Here is a 21,215-nt window from a genome sequence, read left to right on the forward strand (position 1 = left end):
TGGCCGCTGAGCCTGTGCGTCCGGAGCCTGTGCTCCGCAACGGGAGAGGCCACAACAGTGAGAGGCCCGCGTACCGCAAAAAAAAAAAAAAAAAGTTGATGGGAAGTGAAAATGAAGTTAAATTTAAGAACTTCTGTGTATTGAACATGTAATAGATGCTAGGAGCTATTACTCTAGGAGCTAGTGAATTCAGCTTTAGAATCTGAATTCAATGTTAACTGTTATTGGTGGTTATTGAGCCAGTAGACACAACCAAACCACAGATCGGGAGAAGGAAGGATTTATTACTTGCAGCAGGTAAGGAGAACACTGGAGATCTTTCCCAAAGCAGTGTGTCCCCAAACAGCAAAATTGGGGAAGTTTTAAGCTAACGGTACATGTGTATTCATGAAGGGGCTTGAGCAGAGGAGAATTCAGCATAGAATTGGAGCAAAGATCAGTCTAGGTCTTGGTAGACTGAAGTCAGGAGGATCAACATCATTATTCAGTTCTCCACCTGGGTGGGGACTTTAGTTCCTGCAGAACTCAAAGATAGATAGATACACACACGCACACATACACACACACACACACACATATATGTATGTCTTTTGAGGAGGAACTGGGACTCTGCTTTATCGCTCACTATTGTTTGACTGCCTTTTCTCTTTTGCTGCATTCCTTTGTTCCCTTAAGATCATCGATTACTGAGACCTGTTCAAGGGCGAGCATTGTGGCCAGGCTTAGATCACAAAATGGCTTAGGCTAGAATGGATTCTCTTAAGTCAAGAAAGCCATTTCTGGTTCTCTTTCTCCGGGAACCCCCTAACCTATCTGCTTACATTACTGGTTCTAAAACCTCAGAAAAAAATGTTGCAAAAAAGAGGCAAAGCAAGTAAATCAGGAAGCACATAGAAGACCAAGAATGAAATGAAAAACAAAGATGGATGTAATGGTATTTAAGCCAGTCTTGCCTTTATTCACCAAATTGCACATATTTTATCAATGTACTTGAAAAGTATGGTGAGACATGCCGCGGAGCGGCTGGGCCCGTGAGCCATGGCCGCTGAGCCTGCGCGTCCGAAGCCTGTGCTCCGCAACGGGAGAGGCCACAACAGTGAGAGGCCCGCGTACCGCAAAAAAAAAAAAAAAAAAGTACGGTGAGATGTGAAGCTTAAGTTTAATTAGATGGTCACTCAGTAAGTTGTGTCAGTATTTGTCTCTAATTAGGACCATTCAGATAGCCAAATGAATCTTCATGTTTTCACCTTCAAAAAGAGATGATAAAAATGTTAAAATGTATATTCCTGAAATATAAACAAAACTGAGATACTGTCCTACTTTTCAAATCGTTGCTTTCCCAGCTACCCCCATCTCTGGAGGAAGAGAGATTGGGGCTGGAGTAGGCAGTTACTCCCAAACCTGACAGGAGTGTGTTACAGTCTGCAATTCTCTTTTCATTCATGTTCAAGGAGCTGTCTTGCTCCACCCCTGTGGGAAGCAGACAAGAAGTAGTAAGACAGCAAGGTCTTACCTAGCTTGAAAACCTGCTTGAACCATGTCTTTATTTTGGGGGGGCTGCCCATTCAAACCTCACTCAGCATGTGCATCCCTCTTTCAGTTCAGGATTTGAAGCTCCTGTCAGGATGGAATGATAATAGGTGGATATTATGTTCTAGTTTTGCTGTTCAGAAATGCTTTTTGGCTTAGGTGTGTATTTTGTATCTTTGAGACCTAGATGAATAATAAATACCCTTTTGACTGGACCCCTGTAATTTTTAATAATTTTGAAATTCTTTTGGGCAGTATTCTTATGACCCATTACAATGAGGCATTCACCTTTTACCAAATACTCAGATACCATGTTATTTTTATTTTCAAATATCATGTTAATATAGAACAAAACCCAAATATATGCATATCTTAAGAATTCTGTTTTATAATTAACTTAATATTCATCTATGTTACTTTCTCTAATACCATTTCAATTTTACAGCAACATACAAGAATCCAGAACTTGACCAAGTAGCTACTGAGGATGATCTGATAGAAATACAGAGATATAAAAATAAGCTTTCCATCATCGGTGAGGTGCTGTCTCGGAGACACATGAAAGTTGCATTTTTTGGCAGGTAATCCTTTATTATTTCTTCTCAAGGGTAGTTTCCAGATATTAGCTTTTCTTGATCATATCCGCAGCTTTGTTTCTGATGTTGCAGCAAGTGATATTCTTCCCCCTTCTCTTCACAACAGTTTCTGCCTGTATTAAATGTTAAAGCTATTAGCATGTAAAAGAACTTGTTCATTTTAGCTCCTGGTATAAAATAAAGCTTTATGAAGGTCAATCATATTATTATTTTTTAAGGATGCTCATCTCTAAGAATTGGCTTCTTACCCAGCTATAAGAATAGAAAAACAGATAAGTATAATTTGTGACTTACTCTTTTTAAGTTTCTGTTGATTATCAGGTGTGCCTTCCAAAAGGATTTTCAGCTCCATGATTCCCAGAGGGAGAATAAGAAGTGCCATTCCTTAATGAAACTTCTGGAGTGGTAGAATGATTTCTGCCACAGCTCATACATTAATTTAAGGACCATTTGTTAACTACCTATGTACCAATCACTCTGTTAGGTACTAGTGATGCAAAGAGAAATGACAAGGCCCCCACTTGGTTGTTCAGATATCATGTGCTGTTCACCAGTAGAAGCATTTATTTACTCACTAACCTCGTAGGCCTTCTAAGCTATTTCCCATCTTAGGGCTTTAGCACTTGCAATTTCCTATGCCTAGAATTCTCTTTGCCTTGTTGTATGTCTGACTCCTTCTCACTCTTCAAATCTCATCCTAAATGTTACTACAGCAGAAACCTTTCCGGACCACTCTAAGGTATTCCTTCTCAGTTATTCTCTGCTAAAGCACCCTGTTTATGTCCTTGAAAACTTTTCTCAAAGCTCTGTTTTTGTTTGTTTTTTGTTTTATGTTGTTATCTGCTTCTTCCACTTGACCATATTCTCAGGGCCTTAAACAGAGTCTAGTATGAAGTAGGTCCATGAAAGAGGCCCTACCCCAGGTTAGGGTGGTATAGGAGTGGGAGGGAAGAGGCCTCCTGCAGAAGTGATGACTCAGTTGTCCTGCTTGAGAAGAAGAAATAGGAATGAGCTTTGCATGTGAAAAAGATCCAGCCCAGATTTAAGATGGGATGTTAGACCACATCTTGTGATGGGAAGAGTGGGCTGTGATTTCAGATTGTAATCTGATGAAATTTTTTTTACAAAATTTGCATTCTAAAAAAGTTGGCCTTGCCCCAGTGAAAGAACAAAGTTTTTACCATTGTGTTTTGTCATGATTTTGTGTATTCATTCTTCAGGACAAGCAGTGGGAAGAGCTCTGTTATCAATGCCATGTTGTGGGATAAAGTCCTCCCTAGTGGAATTGGCCATACAACCAATTGCTTCCTGAGTGTTGAAGGAACGGATGGAGATAAAGCCTATCTCATGACAGAAGGGTCAGATGAAAAAAAGAATGTGAAGGTATACTGTTTGATTTTTAGCAACATAATGTACCTGAAATAATGTCCTTAACTTGTTCTTTAAAAAATTTTTTTACAAGATGTCTGCATTGCTAGAGATGGAAGAACCATTAGTATTTCTATTCAGAGCTTTTAAAACCGTCACGAATATTTTGAATTTTCTAAAATTCTTTTGCTTTAGAGCTAGGTTACTGGAAGAATAAAACCTGTCCTCAACTAAATGAAAGTAAATTCGAATTAAAAGTTTATAAAATTTTAAAAATAGTGTTCCTGGTGAAAAGAACATTATTGAAGTGTGTTGTTGCTGTTTATTCTCAAATCCTGTCTTTCTAAAGAAAACTTAGTTTAAAAAATTGGGCTCTGCAATCTGTTTTTGACACAGCTGTGCCTTTAGAAACTGTTTTTGCCTTTGGAATATTTGGTAAGCATATTCATTAGTAAATGTTATAGCTTTATCAGATAAAGGCCAGTGGTAGTTCCCTACCTTTCATAAATTTCTTAAGAAATTCAGTGGCACTAGATTTTTTTCAGCCAAACAAAAATAAAAAGCAATTAGGATGCAAGATGTTTACTCTGGAATGAAAGCAATTGGTAAAAGGCACTGCTTCTCACTATACTCACTTTGTCTTAAGTCGTAAGATCTCTTCCACAAATGCAAAAGTTCAGTGTGTGAAGATCCATGCTATTTTAGTTTTGGCTAAACTGTAGGTGAATTCATAGGTCTAGTCCTCCTGTGAGTTTGCTGTTTGATCAGAGAAAGTAACTCAATCTGTCTAATACCCTTCAGATTACTTACAATAAAAAATAAGATGATATTTATGAAAATATTTTTCAAGCTTTTAAGCCATACAAATGAAGGAATCACTTATTTTGTAATCAAGATAAGTAGCAGACACTATTCTAAATACTTGTAATAACTCAAACCTCACCACAACTCTGTCAGATGGGTGCTTTTATTATTTTAATTTTATAGGTAAGATATCAGGATTTTCTTTTTTTAAATTAAATTAATTTATTTATTTATTTTTGACTGCGTTGGGTCTTCGTTGCTACGCATGGGCTTCCTCTAGTTGCGGTGAGCGGGGGTTACTGTTCGTTGCAGTGTGCTGGTTTCTCATTGAGGTAGCTTCTCTTGTGGACCACAGGCTCTGGGCACGCGGGCTTCAGTAGTTGTGGCTCACGGGCTTCAGTAGTTGTGGCACGCGGGCTCTAGAGCGCAGGCTCAGTAGTTGTGGTGCACGGGCTCAGCTGCTCCGCAGCATGTGGGATCCTCCCGGACCAGGGCTCGAACCTGCGTCCCCTGCATTGGCAGGCGGATTCCTAACCACTGCGCCACCAGGGAAGCCCAGGTATCAGGATTTTAATACAAGTTTATAATTCTATCAAAAAGTTTATGAAAGCAAGCAGAAAAACCCCTACCTTTGTCACTGTGGAGATTCACTTCAAGCTTGATCAGGACTATTGTGCCCATTTGAAAATAGATGTTTCCCTTTAAAATTTCATACAAATCACAAAAGAACCATCGAGGTATGTGTACTGATGCTCTTTCCTTGATTATTAATTTTGTCTTAAGCCCTTTGTACTTAATTGTATGTTTAACACATACATGAAAGGTAATGAACTAATGTATGTCAGAAGTCATCTTGAGAAATAGAAATATTTTAGGAAATTTAAATGGAAGGAGAAGGCATAGTCATTGATATAAAGCAGGCTTGTGTGAATAAATAACTGCCTAGTGACGTTCCTTTACTTTTCCCGCCTTATTACTAAGCAATAAACTCATTTTAGAAGAGTCAGAAAATACAATTAGGCAAAAAGAAAAGAAACTCCAAAACTCTTACACTTCCAAAACCAGTGGAAATTCTTTGGTATAGAGTTAAATTGGTGTTTCTCTGTATTTTTAAAACAAAATGGTTTTATATATGCTATTTTCTTTCTTTTTTTAAAATAATTTTATTTATTTATTATTTATTTGGCTGCATTGGGTCTTCATTGCTACACGTGGCTTTTCTTTAGTTGCAGCGAGCAGGGGCTACTCTTCGTTGCAGTGTGTGGGCTTCTCATTGCAATGGCTTCTCTTGTTGTGGAGCACGGGCTCTAGGTGCACAGGCGGGCCAGTAGTTGTGGCATGCAGGCTCAGTAGTTGTGGCTCGTGGGCTCTAGAGCACAGACTCAGTAGTTGTGGTGCATGGGCTTAGTTGCTCCGCAGCGTGTGGGATCTTCCCGGACCAGGGATCGAACCCATGTACCCTGCATTGGCAGGTGGATTCTTAACCACTGCACCACCAGGGAAGTCTCATATATGCTATTTTCTGATTTGCTTTTTTTCTCTTAATATATTGTTAATTTCTTTTCATATATACAATATCAGTTTCAGGGGTTGCATGGGATTCATTGCCAGAGTTCCATTTGTTGGACATTTAGAATGTTTCCAGCGCAGATTATTGTTGTAGAATGGTATGAGTAAACTGTTTCAAGGCCTTATTTTTTTTCCTACTTGGTAATTTTAAACCTCAGGTTTCTCAAGATTGCTCAGATGGTTTTATTTCGAAAGATTTAAAGTTCTGCTTTTTCTACATGTTTTGCAAAAATAAATGTACCAAATCATAATATTTTAAATTTTTATTGAATTTTGTTACAAGTAGAGTTTTATTTTTTCTTTCCTTCCCACTTTAGACAGTTAATCAGCTGGCCCATGCCCTTCATATGGACAAAGACTTGAAAGCTGGCTGTCTTGTACATGTGTTTTGGCCAAAGGCAAAATGTGCCCTCTTGAGAGATGACCTGGTTTTAGTGGATAGGTAAAATTACATATGAATTGTTTTCTACGTATGTATTTGTTTTTTTTTTAGGAATGCTGCTTGCTTTTAGCATGTAGTACGTAAAAATTTTAAATGTTCAGTTGCTTAAAAAAAAATGTTCAATTGCTGCTTTGTTCTCATTTGCTAGATTGTAATGGAATAGGTAAGTTTTTTTTTGTTTTTTAATGGTTTTATAAAAGTGCCAATTTATCAGTTTAATTCTATTACAGGAAATTTCAAGAATTGTCACTTTTTTCTCTAGACTGACATTGTAGTTTGGATAATTGGTTGGGCCTTAGAGATTGTCTCATTCTAGATACCTAGATAGATAACTCTAAATAGGTATCATTTTTAATCAGTAATTATTCTTGAGACTTAGTTTCCCAAAATAACTGCTGGACAGTTCATACAGCTTTTCATTGTTCAAGAATTAATCAAATACTTTTGTAATTTATTCGGGCTCTTCTGATTAACCTGCATTTAATATGTTTTTTCAAAAATCATCCTACTACACTGGTGCTTAATAAAATGGTAATGCATATCTCTTTAGCAGAGTCCTTAACCAAAAAAAGTAGTTAAATGATTTTTAAAAATTGTGGTGTGCTCTTTTGTTTTCTTCAGTTAAAATTTCAGTGTTCTATGGAAATCTTTATTTTCTTGGTTGAGGGTCTTCCTTTTTTACTGAAAGAGAGTTTCAAGTAATCAACAGAAATAGCTCAGATGAGAGAAGGTGCTTGGGAAATTAAAATATTTGGTTTAAATATAATATTAACTAATTAATTTTTCTTTATTTCATGGCCAGACTGTATCCATGACCCCAACCTGTTAACTTGCCAATTTGTCACAGGACTTATCAAGTCAATGTATAGACAGTTGGACTATACTTTTTATAGTATAGATTGCATATTAGCCTAGGTGTTTTCTTCTTTTTTTCCATTGCTTATTTTCAATCTTCCAAAGCATAAAAATTTAAAAGATTAAAATAAGTGAACATGTTACTTGCTTCGTCAAAAATCATGAAGTTTTCTCTCTTTAGTAAATAAACTTTTTTAGCATTTGTTAAGTTGTTGATTGGACAGGCTCTGGGGGTTGTCAGCAGAGTAGAAGTATATAAAGCACAGATTCTCAGCTTTCCACAACTGCTGTCTTATAGCTGAGAAAGTAATTTAAATTTCCTAGGCTTCAGACTGATAACTGGTAGAAATCCTATCCTTTAGACTTCAACTAATTCTTAAAAGTTTAAAAAAATTATCTCTCTGTAATCTAAATTTTCTTTTTAAAGAATATATAATACAATTCTTATTTTATTCCCATTAGTCCAGGTACAGATGTCACTACAGAGCTGGATAGCTGGATTGATAAGTTTTGCTTAGATGCTGATGTCTTCGTTTTGGTTGTAAACTCCAAATCAACTCTAATGAACACGGAAAAACAGTTTTTTCACAAGGTAAATGAGCGACTTTCCAAGCCTAATGTTTTTATTCTGAATAATCTTTGGGATGCCTCTGATAAGTTTTGCTTAGATGCTGATGTCTTCGTTTTGGTTGCAAACTCTGAATCAACTCTAATGAATACGGTAGGGTCTAATTATTTTGTTTGAATGATAGGAAATGAAATGATGTCTGTTTTAATTCTGAAAAGTGAAGGAAATCCAAGTCATGGATTAGAAAGAAGCTCTAATATCAGAGGTGAACGAAGGGGTTTGTGTTTCTGTGGGATTGGAAGGGCTGATTCTGGTTTGATGGCTCTAGCTTCTAGTGAATATTTGAGTTCACGGTGTGATACATGTGTGTTGTTGATGTTCACTGGTTATTTACAAGTTTCTGAAGGAATAGGCATCAGAATTGTTAGGCTGTTGGCTTAAGTCTTTTGAATAAAGTATAACACCTCCCTATCTGGCAGGCAAGGCTTTTCATACTTTGAGTTTTGTCAGCCTTTTCCGGCTTTATCTGTGTGCACTGTAGGTTTCAGCTTACCTGTGTACACTATAAGCTGCTGTCAAACATAGAAGATTATTTTTCCAGAATGTCTAGAGCCAGACTTATTTCATATAAACTTTCCAGAGTTTCAATATCTAGTATCCAGAACTACTGTATAATCTTAAAAAAATGTTATTCATCAAAAGCATATAAATGGCCAAACACCATTAAAACCTAGGTGTTACCAGCAAGACCTGTTTTGTCACCGTGTTATTAGTGTTTATATGGCCCAATCTATATCACATAAACCATGTTGCTGTGACAACACTGACAGTTGTTTCCAGCCTGATGGTATACAAAATAGGGAAATGTTTAAAATCTGTTTTAGAGTAACTACATTATTTAGGTGTTGGATAAACAAACTTTGATACACATCCTGACTTTGGTGCCTTTGTTTATGTTATTCTTTGTGCACAGTTCTTCCCCCTCCCAATTTTTCATCCTTCAAAAAGCCCTGTTGTCAGTACTTCTCAAGCCCATCTTTATCACCACTTCCTTCTTTATGGAGCATTTCCTAATTTCATTTGGATATTTATACTATTTATGGCATATACCTTTATTGTTTATTATGATGTGTTGTACATGTGTCTTACATTATTATTTACTTAGTCTAAATCTTCAAAATGATTTGAGGTAGCTTTTTGAAAATATGTACTGTCATATCTAGCAGTATCTTTTATGTCATGCATATAGTAGAAACAGATAAATATTGGTTAAATTGAATTTCAAAAAAAGACTGATGGGAGGAGTAGGGAAAATCTTAACTTTTGCTTTCTTATATCTTAGTTTTGTCATCTTTGAAAGTTCAATGTTCAGAGTGCTTTAGGATCCTTTATCAGTGGGTGTTATCACTGTTGTTAAATGGTTCGAACTTTGAGATTCAAATAAAGTTTCAAGTATAAAGGTAAAAATAAAGTAGCTTTAAAAAGTAAACATACTGTTGGATATTTCATGTTTTTCAGGAAAAACAGTTTTTTCACAAGGTAAATGAGCGACTTTCCAAGCCTAATATTTTTATTCTGAATAATCGTTGGGATGCCTCTGCATCAGAGCCAGAATATATGGAAGATGTAAGTTATTTTTTTCTTTAAGTTTTGAAATACAGTCATGTACATTGCTAACTGAAGAAACAATACACCTCATAGAATAGAACATCATAAGCAGCTATTCTCTTGAGAAGAATATAGTTATAGAAAACCTGAGGTGGATATGTGATAGAGACAGAGTATTAAGCTACTTTGAAGGAAAGTTATGTTATAAAAGTACTGTCTAATCATTTTAGATCTTGAAATGTCCTTCTGTTTCTTTGTTGTTGTTGTGTTAATATTTATTTATTTATTTGGTTGTGCTGGGTCTTAGTCACAGGCAGGCGGGCTCCTTAGTTGCAGCTTGCCGATCTAGTTTCCTGACCAGGGATCATACCCGGGCCCCCTGCATTGGGAGGGCGAAGTCTTAACCGCTGCGCCACCAGGGAAGTCCCCTGTTTTTTTTTAATTCTCTGTTTAAGTATAACATTTTTAAAATTCTCTATTTACGTATAACATGACAGAAAAGTGTACAAATCATAAGTGTCCAGCTCAGTGAATTTACAAATTTGACACCTGTGTAAGGATCCAGATCAAGGAGGATCCGGATCCAGAAGCAGAACATTCCAGCACCCCAGTACCCCCTGTTTCCAGCCTCTATCCTCCAACCCAAGAATAACCACTTACCATGTCTTCTGATACCCTAGATTAATTTTTCTGGTTGTTCAACTTTATGTAATGGGAATCACATAGTATCTACTTCTATGTCAGGTTTTTTGCTCAACATTACATTTGTTGTGTGTATGCATACTGCTGTGCATAGCTGAAGTGCATTGCTGCGTGGTATTTCATCCTATGAATAACAATTAATCTGTTCATTCTGATAGTTATGGGCATTTGGATAAATTTCCTGTTTTTAGCTATCATGAATAATGCTGCTGTGCATATTCTTTTTTATTTATTTATTTTTTTGGCTGTGTCGGGTCTTGTTGCGGTGCGCGGGCTTCTCTCTAGTTGTGTGCGAGCTCTGTAGTTGTGGCACGTGGACTTAGTTGCCCTGTGGCATGTGGGATCCTAGTTCCCTGACCAGGGATTGAACCAGCGTCCCCCGTGTTGCAAGACGGATTCTTAACCACTGGGCCACCAGAGAGGTCCCTGTGCATATTTCTGCTGAGTATATACCAATGGTTCTCAATGTAAGTGGCTGGGCGATTTTGGCCCCCAGGGAATATTTTGGTTGCCACAATTGAGAGTGTGTGCTACTGGCATCTAGTCGGTAGAGGCTAGTGATGCTGTTAAGCATCCTATAACACAGAACAGCTCCTGCCCCCAAACCAAAGGTTTATCTGACTCAAAATGTCAATAACACAGGAATCAGTAATCCATGGGTATAATCTAGGAGTAGAATTGCTGGATTACAGATTAAGAATATGCTGGGGGTTTATTGTTTGTTTTTTGGCCTCACCACGTGGCTTACAGGATCTTAGTTCCCTGACCAGGGATTGAACTCGCTCCCTTGGCAGTGAAAACAAAAGAGTCCTAACCACTGAACTATCAGGGAATTCCCAAGAATATGCTGTTTTAATAAATACAGCCCAAGTGTTTTCTGAAGTGCTCATACCAGTTTATATTCCCACCACCAGATTGAGAGTTCCACGTGATTTATATCCTTGTCAACACTTGGTATTTTTTGTTTTTGTTTTTCATTTTAGTCATGCTGGTGGTTTAAGAAACTTCATTTTAAAAAGGATAGAGAATCTGGTATTTGGTCTACAAATAATATTTAATTTGCTTGATACTACTTTTTCTGATTTTTTTTTTTTTTTTTTGCGGTACGCGGGCCTCTCACTGTTGTGGCCTCTCCTGTTGCGGAGCACAGGCTCCGGCCGCGCAGGCACAGCGGCCATGGCTCACGGGCCTAGCCGCTCCATGGCATGCGGGATCTTCCCGGACCGGGGCACGAACCCGCCTCCCCTGCATCGGCAGGCGGACACTCAACCACTGCACCACCAGGGAAGCCCTGATTTTAATAGTAGTATGTGTTTATTATTTTAAAAAACCTAGAAAATGCATTAAAAAATAAAATTTACACTATCCCATCACTATTCACATGTTAGATTATTTGCTTTCATTCTTCCCCTCACCCCCCAAATTGAAATTTTGCTTAATATGATGATTTATATCCTGTTGTTATTAACTCTTGCTTTATAATCATACTCTTTCAAATTGGGGTCTCATTTAATCATCAGAGAATTAGGAAATATCACCCACAGATTGTTCTTCTCCATTCCGATTTAGCTTAATTTTATTAAGTCTTAACATGGAGATCTCTTATCATAGCCATAATGCTAAAGGCTGGTACTAAACCCTAACTAACTTCCAATCCTTATTCCTAATTTAGATACCCAAGTGCTGTTGTTAAACCTAACGTTAGAGCTCCAATCCCTAGCTAATGCATTCTCCCCAATTTTAATTCCAGGTAGTTTTTTTTTTTTTTTTTTTTTTTTTTTAGTATTTATTTTTATTTATTTATTTAGGCTGTGCTGGGTCTTATTTGCAGCATGTGGGATCTTCGTTCCAGCATGTGGGACCTTTTAGTTGCAGCATGCAGGCTTCTTAGTTGTGGCCTGCTAACTCTTAGTTGCGGCATGCATGTGGGATCTAGTTCCCCAATCAGGGATTGAACCCAGGCCCCCTGCATAGGGAGTGTGAAGTCTTACCCACTGGACCACCAGGGAAGTCCCCCCAGTGTTTTTTAGAAGAAAAATATACCATCTATGTTCTGATTTCAAAATAAAAATAACTTCATTATAGCAAATTTATTGTAGCACTTAATTTCTGATTTTAAAGGTATTAATAGCTTCACTGTAGAAAATTTGGAAAATAAAAGCTTAAGGAAGAAATTAAAATGCCACCTACTTTTGTGGGTATTACCTGCATGCCACCTATTAATTTACATAAATATATGTACACATCATATATCCTTAATACAGAATTAGGAACCTTTCCCCATGCTATTAAACACTAATGTTTGTCTACAGTACGTTCTTAATAGTTGTATAGTATTTGATGGTCCATCAGAATTTTAAATTAAATGTTCAAGGAAGACTCATTAAGTTAAGAGGAAGATTTCCTGTCAGCAAGTATCAAACTTCATTTATTAGAATTTTTGGATTTGTTACGTATAAGGCAACTGTTACTATATCATATAGTAATAATATCACTGTAAGTGGAGTTTAGTGTAGGCCAGTAACTTATATTTGTTTAATTATTAGAATTATTTTAATACCCTGCTTTTCTCTAGGTACGCAGACAGCACATGGAAAGATGCCTACATTTCTTGGTGGAGGAGCTCAAAGTTGTGGATCCTTTAGAAGCACGGAGTCGTATCTTTTTTGTTTCTGCAAAGGAAGTTCTTAGTGCTAGAAAGCACAAAGCCCAGGGGATGCCAGAAGGTGGTATGTATTCATTGTTTCATCCTTTTGAAATACAAATAGATTATAAAAATAGCATGCTAGAAATCTTATCTTGCTATATACTGGGTTTTAAAATCTTCACCTGAATATTACAGGTGGGGCACTTGCAGAAGGATTTCAGGCAAGATTGCAGGAGTTTCAGAATTTTGAACAAATCTTTGAGGTAGGAATTTTGTGAATGTACTGACTAATGTAAAACCATAACATTGGTTGGAGAGTGATCATAATCTTCTGTTTTCACTACTTATCTTTGTCAATAACCTTTGGTGTTATTTAGCGTAGTTTCTGACACAGCAAGTAAAACGAGGAAAGTTGGAAGAAAGAAAGTCCCTGCAAAATAGATGATCTGTAAGAATGGAAAATTAAAGATTGTAATTTCTTCCTATTCTTTTTCTTTAATGTATTTGTATTTAAATGAGACACTAGTTTCTAATATTTTGTTGTTCAGTGGGTAAAATATTCTGTATTCAATAGTCAGGCACAAGATTAAAGAAATGTAATTGCTGTTGGAATGGATAATAGAGCAAAATGAAGATTTTTTTTCTTTTGATAGAACATAGCTCATGTCATTGGACAAAAGTTAATTACATTTCTAAACTGTATTGTCACCTGTTAATTCTCCATGTTTTATGCTAAATGTCCTGAACAAACGAATACGAAAATAATTAAGATATAGGTCCTGTATTTTAGGAATCTAAACTGCTGAGGTGCATGAATAGATAATGTGTGTGCAGCACTGGGGAGGGAAGATACTCTTATGTTTTGGTGTAGGTGTTTTATTCAGAGACATTAAAACTTTCTACATTGACTGAAAAATTCTTTAGCTGTTAATCTTCTTGACTTTAATTTAGCTCTTAGTTGTGCTTATTAGATTGCATATCTCCTTCTCACCCCCAGATGAACACAAATACTTCAGAACTGAAAAAAAACTTCCATCAGTAATTATTCTTCCTTATAAGTAGTAACTGTCTTAATAGTAAGGACATAAATGTTGAATGTACTCGGCAGAATTTTTAAAATTAACCATTTGCTCACTATCCTCTATTTTTAATTTGGTGAGAGGGAGAAAGACCATTAGGTAAATAAAGACAAGGTTTTTAAGAAAACCCACTCTCTGCTATCTTGGTAAGATGTTTCTGATTGTTCAGAGGCCCCTGGGATATCAGTAGGTGTCTTGTCAGGCTAAGCTATAGGATATATGATATCCCAGTTACTCAGAGACCATTGTTTATCTTCTTTCCCTTTTGCTTTCACAAGAGATTCAATGCTCTCCTCACTCTTACCAGTTATAGTCATTTCATCCATGGAGAAAATATTGGGGAGCATATCATTATTTTTCTTGTCTTTTCTTAATTATTGAGCTTTTCTTTCTTCCTGTGTGTTTGTGTGCATGTGTGTTTGTCATTGATTTCTCCTACCAAGTCATATACTGTTCAGTTATACATTTATACCTCTTTCATATTGGTTCCTGGTACAGCATTTGATTTCCCAGAATATCTCCTTGAAGAGGTGGGAATGAGAAGAATAAAAGATGTGCTGTAGAGCACTGGTTTTCAAACCCGGCTGATGATGAGAAACACATGAGGTATTTTAGAGAACTGCAGACTCCTGACTCATCTCAGAGACCAATCCAGTAGGGCTAGGATGGACCTAGGAATCTGTTATATATTTAAAGCTCCCTGAGTGATTGCAATAATCAGGCAGACTTAGGAACTATTCTTTTTAATGTTTTTAGAAGAAACTTGGCATTTCACTTTTTTATTGTGAAAGTTCATTTGAGTATCTAACAATTATATATGGAAAAAACTGTTCATGAGCAAGAGCTTTTACATGAAGTTGTGGAGAATGTTAGGCTTTAGAGTTTGAAATTTTTGTTTAAAACTATGATATAAAATGAGAATCAGCTAGAAATTATTTGAATTTACCTAAAGAAATAATCAGATGGCAAAAAATTTTGTCTGGATGGCCAAACCTTTTTTTGGTAACTGCACTGACAACTCTTTTCAACTTTTTGCCAAAGCTGAAATTTGTTACTTTTAAAATTAATTTTGGTAATTTATGATTTCCTATAAATTGGTGCATTTCTGAGAATTTACGATTTAGCATAAAATTATTTATTTAAAAAATTTTTGTATTCCTTTTCTATATCTATATATATACTTATATGTAGATATAGATAGATAAAGGATACAAGAAATATCTGTGTATTTTAAACCTTAATTGGATTTACCAATGATCTGATTGCTTTGCTTTTCCTCCAAAGACTTTGGTTAATTTATCAGTTGATACATAGTATTTTTTGGTTTTTATTCATTAAATTCTATGTTAATCTTTACACAAAGTTTCTGCTTTCATTATATAAGTGGGATTGTTTTTTGGTTTTTAAGAAAGAATTTAGGGCCATGAATTTGTCTGTGAGTGTAGCTTTGGATGTATTTTATAGGTTTCAGTATCCAGTTTCATTGTTGATTAATTTTTAATGATAGCTTTTGGCATTTCCTATTCAGTACAGGAGTTATTAAAATTCAGATGTTTTGGTTATTATCATCTAACTTTTCTTGATTTTTTTTTTGCACTGGGATCACAAAATGTGGCCTTTATACACATTTTCTCTGTTTTTAGAATTCAGTATTGTATGTGTAGTCTTGTAAGATGATTTTTGTGTAAAGAAAAACTGTACCAAGTTAATCATTTTATCAAACAGTCTGATCTTTGCCATGGACCTCTTGAGATTCATTTGGTTTAAAAGAAGCTGAATATTATGAACTTTCAGGGTACCAAGTTAAATAAGGCTTGGTAATTAAATAAAATCAATCAAGAAAATCAATGTTAATTCTATTCATATGTTTTCTTGTTTTCAACCTGTATTTGGACAGGTGTATATTCCGAACACAGTTTAGAAATCTAAAATTTTTTTGCCCAAATATTTGGCTATTAACTATCCTTAATAGTTTTGTGTCAGTGAATTTGTTGTGAAGGACATTCCTGGGACAACTGGTGAAATTTGGAAGTGGACTGTATGTTAGGTTAATAGTATTGTCCTGGTGATAAAAGTTCTGAATACAGTCATTGTTTTGTGGTTGTATAGGAAAATGTCCCCGTTCTTAGGAGACACATGTTAATATATTTAGTAGTAAGGCTGTGTTGGTTCCAATGAACTGTCAAATTGTCAGCAGGAAGAAATATATACACGTATGTATAAAGATGAATATCTATATAGACTTATCTATATAGATCTGCATGGAGAGAGAGAAGGAAAGGTAAACAAAGCTGAATGTTAACATTTGGTATATTTACTTGAAAGGTATATTGTATCTTGGTGTTCTTTCTTGCAATTTTCCTGTCAGTTTAAGATATTTCAAAATAATACGTTGGGAGTGGTAAATAGCATGTTATTGGGTATTTAGGGTCTTTTATCAAGGGGACTTGACTAGCTTGTATGTCTTAATTACACATAAATATTAATATTTACAAATTTGTAACTACATATGACTAAATCATCAGCTGTTTTCTGTAGATGTTATTAGAAAATCAGAAGATGATCATAATTGAGATGTGATTATTTTGGTTCTAAATCTTTAATAAGTTTTAAAACAGCCTACAGGATACTCTGACAAGGTGGAATTTAAATTGTCTGGTATAGTATTTTAAACTTCTCCTTGGAAAATTAAGAGTTCCTGATAAAATAAGTCTGGGAACTGCTGCATGCTATATATGTCTCCCATGGAGATTCATAAGTATTATTAGTGTATAAAGTGCTCTGAGAAATAGTTCAGTAAAGAACCTTTTTTAAAATTAGCATTCCTTGGGACTTCCCCAGTGGTCCAGTGGCTAAGACTCAGTGCTCCCAATGTAGGGGGCCCGGGGTCAATCCCTGGTCAGGGAACTAGATCCCATATGCTGCAACTAAGACCTGGTGCAGCCAAATAAATAAATATTAAAAAAAATAAATTAGCATTCCCTATACTTAGTTTGGAATAGAGTATTCCTTTTGCAGTTGACTTTTGATATTTTTCTGATTGAGAACGTCAGTGTGGGATTTTTTTTTAAATATATGATCCAATTTTTTTTTTTTTTTTTTTTTTTTTTTTTATTTTTGGCTGTGTTGGGTCTTTGTTTCTCTGCGTGGGCTTTCTCTAGTTGCGGCGAGCGGGGGCCACTCTTCATCGCGGTGCGCGGACCTCTCACTGTCGCGGCCTCTCTTGTTGCGGAGCACAAGCTCCAGACGCGCAGGCTCAGTAGTTGTGGCTCACGGGCCTAGTTGGTCCGCGGCATGTGGGATCTTCCCAGACCAGGGCTCGAACCCGTGTCCCCTGCATTAGCAGGCAGATCCTCAACCACTGCGCCACCAGGGAAGCCCCGGGATACTTTTTAATTAGAAAAAGATTGCCTGTTTTCTTCTTTATACTTATTCACCAATGTATATTTTTGAATCAAGGAGTAACTTGTATATTGCCTAATAACTTTTGGAGGTCTTTTCTTTTTCTCTAGTCTAGCTCTAATACTGTGCTGTTATCTACAAATTTGGGGTCTTCATTGCTGATATCTAGATCTGCTTCATCGAGGAACAGAATTTCTTTTAACTTTTTTTTCGTTTAAAAATATTTTTATTCCTTTATTATAGTTTTTGTGATGGTTAATTTGGCAATTTATGAGATAGTTTTTTAAAGTAAAATCAAAACTTTGTTTTGGTCATTAAAAAATAAGCAGTTTGCACTTTAAATGTTTAATATTGTGTAGTTATTGGTGGCTTCTGCTTTGGCATATACAGAACAGGAATACTGTAACTTCTTATTACTAATCTCTTCAGGATTAGTGATAATTGAGTGATATATAAATGAGCTTGACAATGAGCAAAAGTAAGACTATGCACTGAAAAAAAGTAATGGGCTCTGAGTTAAGACATAAACTGTTAACTAAATGAATTACCCTCATGTGCCCTATAGCTAAAGAAATGAATCTGCCTTGTTTTCTATACCTCAAAAAAATACCAAAGAGAGAATTTAAAAGTCTCTTCTGTCTTAGTGAAATAATCATTTTAGAGATGTGAAGGCTCAGCATAGATTATAAATAGAACACTGAATGAATATATAATTTACTAATGATTTCACCATAACAAATATAGTGCTAGAGTATTAAGTGACTACCTTTTAAAGCTTAAAAGCTATTTATTTTGATAAAGGATAGTAATTACTTTCAGAAGTAATTACCACAATTTGTACTGGTTTTATATTAAGTTCAAGAAGATGAATTCATGGAAATTTTGGAGAGTTGGGGGATATATCCCTGATTTGATGTCGTGACCCAGATGAGTGTTCTTGGTTGTTCAAAGACCAGATAGTATTTCTCTACACTTGCAGTTGTTTTCAAATGTTATGTCAGTACAGAATTTGACTTTTCTATGATGTAGAAGTGAAAGGCCAATTTTAATTTAATAATTTTGCTAGCACTTAAATGATGAATCACAGTAAATGTTTTAAATAACAAGTCTTGAATAACAAGCACATATATTGAAACTGAAACAAAATTTCACAAAAGAAACATCCATCATCATATGTGGTGCATTCTGATGTATTCTCTGTGTAAAAAACACTGCTCATGAAACACTAATTGATTTGTACAACTGTTAGTAAGTTGTGAGCTACAGTTAGCTTGAAAGTGAAACATGAGATAAGGCATCATTCTGACCTGTATGCACACACTGTAGTCCAATGACAATAATGGGATTATCTTAGAAATAGCTTTAGATATTTTTCTATAAACAATTTAAAATATTACTTAGGTTGTTTGCTGTTAAATAGTATTTTTCAACTTGTTCAAGCTTTAATCTGTAGAAGTCCTTTTTACTAACTTTATGTGAATTGTATCGTTCATTTTTTTCAATGTAGAATTCTATTTCATGGCTTAAGAACTTTAAGAGGTTTTCATTGCAAATATGAGAAAAATCAAGATAGATGGACCAGAAGTAGATTAAAGGTGATCCAAATAAAATTAGTAATCCTAATAGGAAACCTTTTTTAACATTGAAAATAGCACCCTTTTTTATTTATTTTAAAAAATAATATAGTCAAAGAACCATTGCACATTACTGTGTAAAATTACACAAAGTTATGAACTTGCTGTTAAAGCCTTTTAACTTTTAAATTTTTGACATTTTTTTTTACCTTTATAATTTTAAGTTGTGTTTGTCATCCATTTATTTTCTATCCTTATGTCTGTTTTGGTTAACATTACAAACAGCAAGTTTTTGTGTTTAAATTCCTGAAAATGTTGGGATGGAATTACAGTAATGTGTTATGGCTTGGGCCCCTCGCAGGAGTGTATCTCGCAGTCAGCAGTGAAAACAAAGTTTGAACAGCACACTATCAGAGCTAAACAGATACTAGAAACTGTGAAAAACATAATGGATTCAATAAACGTGGCAGCAGCAGAGAAAAGGTATGAATTCATTTTATTGCAAAATAAAAATTATTTTTGTGTCAATATGAATTCTTTAGACTAAGGTTTAAAATTTTTATATTATTAAATACCTTTCACACTAACATCAACCTTGTAGGTTTAGCTGATGCCTACTTGCATGTTTTTTAATGAATATTTGAAACTGTAAATATTTTTTTTACAACCTTGAACAAATACATCATTGACATCCCCTGGATCTCAGTATTCTCGTGTGTGAGCTGTGATTTTAAAATGTTCAGTGGCTTTACATGTCTTTAAAGCAGTGAAAGAACCATTTCTTCCAGCAGAATTTCTCGAAGAAGTCCAAAACAGGTGACCCTCTTTTTACATTCAGCCTATCACTCATCTTTCATATATTCATACATTGAAACCTTGAAATCACTCCTTTATGCCAGTTGTGGTTTTATATCAGCTGGTAAACAAACAAGGTGATACTACCTGCCAGCCAGAAAGTGAATTTCATAAGCATTACTCTATATGTCATACTATACTGCAGTATTTTATTCCATTTATTACCTTGTAATGATGAAAATGAATACACGAAAGTGCCAACAGTAGTCGAAGAAAAGGGTAGTTCTCACAAACTTGGTATACTTGAAACAGAGATTAAGATGTTATTAGATGTTATAAGCATAGTGATGTTAAGCCTCAATTGGACCTTTAAGTGGGCTTAAGCCAATCAATGAGAAGATATAAAGCATCTAAGATTAAATCCAAGATATAAAATTGGGGATTTTAAATGTGTTTGATCTTGCTGAGAACAAAACTCCACTCATATCTAGGTCTGTTGCCTAATTTTGACACTTTTGCAGGAATGCATTATGTACAACATTAGAGAATTTACAGCATATAAAACTCAAGGATCAGAACCCAGATTCTGATCTCTGGCCCTGTGCACACTGTTTCTGTATAGTGAGCTCAGTTGCTTTATTATGGTAGCCAAAGTAAGTATTCGTCCACTGAATTGACCTTAATTTTTATAAAAATATAGGACATTGAAATAAACGTAGCACAAAAAAGATGTGATTTGAGGGTGGTTTGTATAATCATGCCTTGGAAACAGATGTCTTGGAAAAGATGATCTTAAAAGGATCTCAGGCTTTTGTTTTCCTATATCATCCAGGGGTTGACAAATTTTAGCAGATAGTAAATATTCTAGGCTTTGTAGGCCATACTGTCTCTGGCAACTACTCAGTTCTGCGGTTTTAGAGCAAAAGCAGCCATATACACAATAGGTTCATGAATGCTTGTGGCTATATTCCAAGAAAACTTTAACAGAAACTAGCGAATGGCTGGATGGGGCTTGCAGAGTGCTGTTTACTGGCCCCTGTTTATTAAGTAGACTTAATATTGAGTTAGTTCTGTTTTGACTGTTCATATCTATGAAATGGGTGGAGATTTAGCATCCTTATTAATCCTTTGTGGGATTCAGGTACCACATGAGCAGAGAGACAGTTTATATCCAATCATCTGTAAAACATTTTATACGTGAAATATTATTTGAATCCTTTTAGATGTTGAAATACAAGATTTTTTTTTCTTCTATCATTCTAACAGATGGTTCAATATATAAGTGAGTGTTTGTACTTAATTTCTTTGGGACTTTAATATACCCTGAATATTAATTACTTTTCATACTATAATAGGGTTTATTCAATAGAGGAGAGGGAAGACCAAATTGATAGACTGGACTTTATCCGAAACCAGATGAACCTTTTAACACTGGATGTTAAGAAAAAAATCAGGGAGGTTACAGAGGAGGTTGCAAATAAGGTGGGTAACATTAGCTTTGTGATTATAATATCTGGGAATGGAAATACTTTTTTTTTTTTTTTTTTTTTTTTTTTTGTGGTATGCGGGCCTCCCTCTGTTCCTCTGTTGTGGCCTCTCCCGTTGCGGGGCACAGGCTCCAGACGCGCAGGCTCAGCGGCCATGGCTCACGGGCCCAGCCGCTCCACGGCACGTGG

At 35.6% G+C, this 21,215-nt stretch overlaps 1 protein-coding gene across 1 annotated transcript in view; it reads left to right on the forward strand.

The window, feature by feature from the left end:
- MFN1 (mitofusin 1) overlaps window positions 1-21,215 on the forward strand; it is a 36,022-nt gene that overhangs the window by 2,629 nt on the left and 12,178 nt on the right. Inside the window, exons 3-11 of the mRNA XM_055083935.1 lie at window positions 1,976-2,111; window positions 3,347-3,509; window positions 6,185-6,309; window positions 7,627-7,756; window positions 9,272-9,358; window positions 12,618-12,771; window positions 12,885-12,952; window positions 19,106-19,227; window positions 20,895-21,021. Of these exons, the coding sequence (XP_054939910.1) occupies window positions 1,976-2,111; window positions 3,347-3,509; window positions 6,185-6,309; window positions 7,627-7,756; window positions 9,272-9,358; window positions 12,618-12,771; window positions 12,885-12,952; window positions 19,106-19,227; window positions 20,895-21,021 (1,112 nt within the window). The remainder of the gene's footprint in view (window positions 1-1,975; window positions 2,112-3,346; window positions 3,510-6,184; window positions 6,310-7,626; window positions 7,757-9,271; window positions 9,359-12,617; window positions 12,772-12,884; window positions 12,953-19,105; window positions 19,228-20,894; window positions 21,022-21,215) is intronic.

The sequence above is a fragment of the Physeter macrocephalus genome, chromosome 1, assembly GCF_002837175.3.
Source record: "Physeter macrocephalus isolate SW-GA chromosome 1, ASM283717v5, whole genome shotgun sequence".
Lineage (NCBI taxonomy): Eukaryota > Metazoa > Chordata > Mammalia > Artiodactyla > Physeteridae > Physeter > Physeter macrocephalus.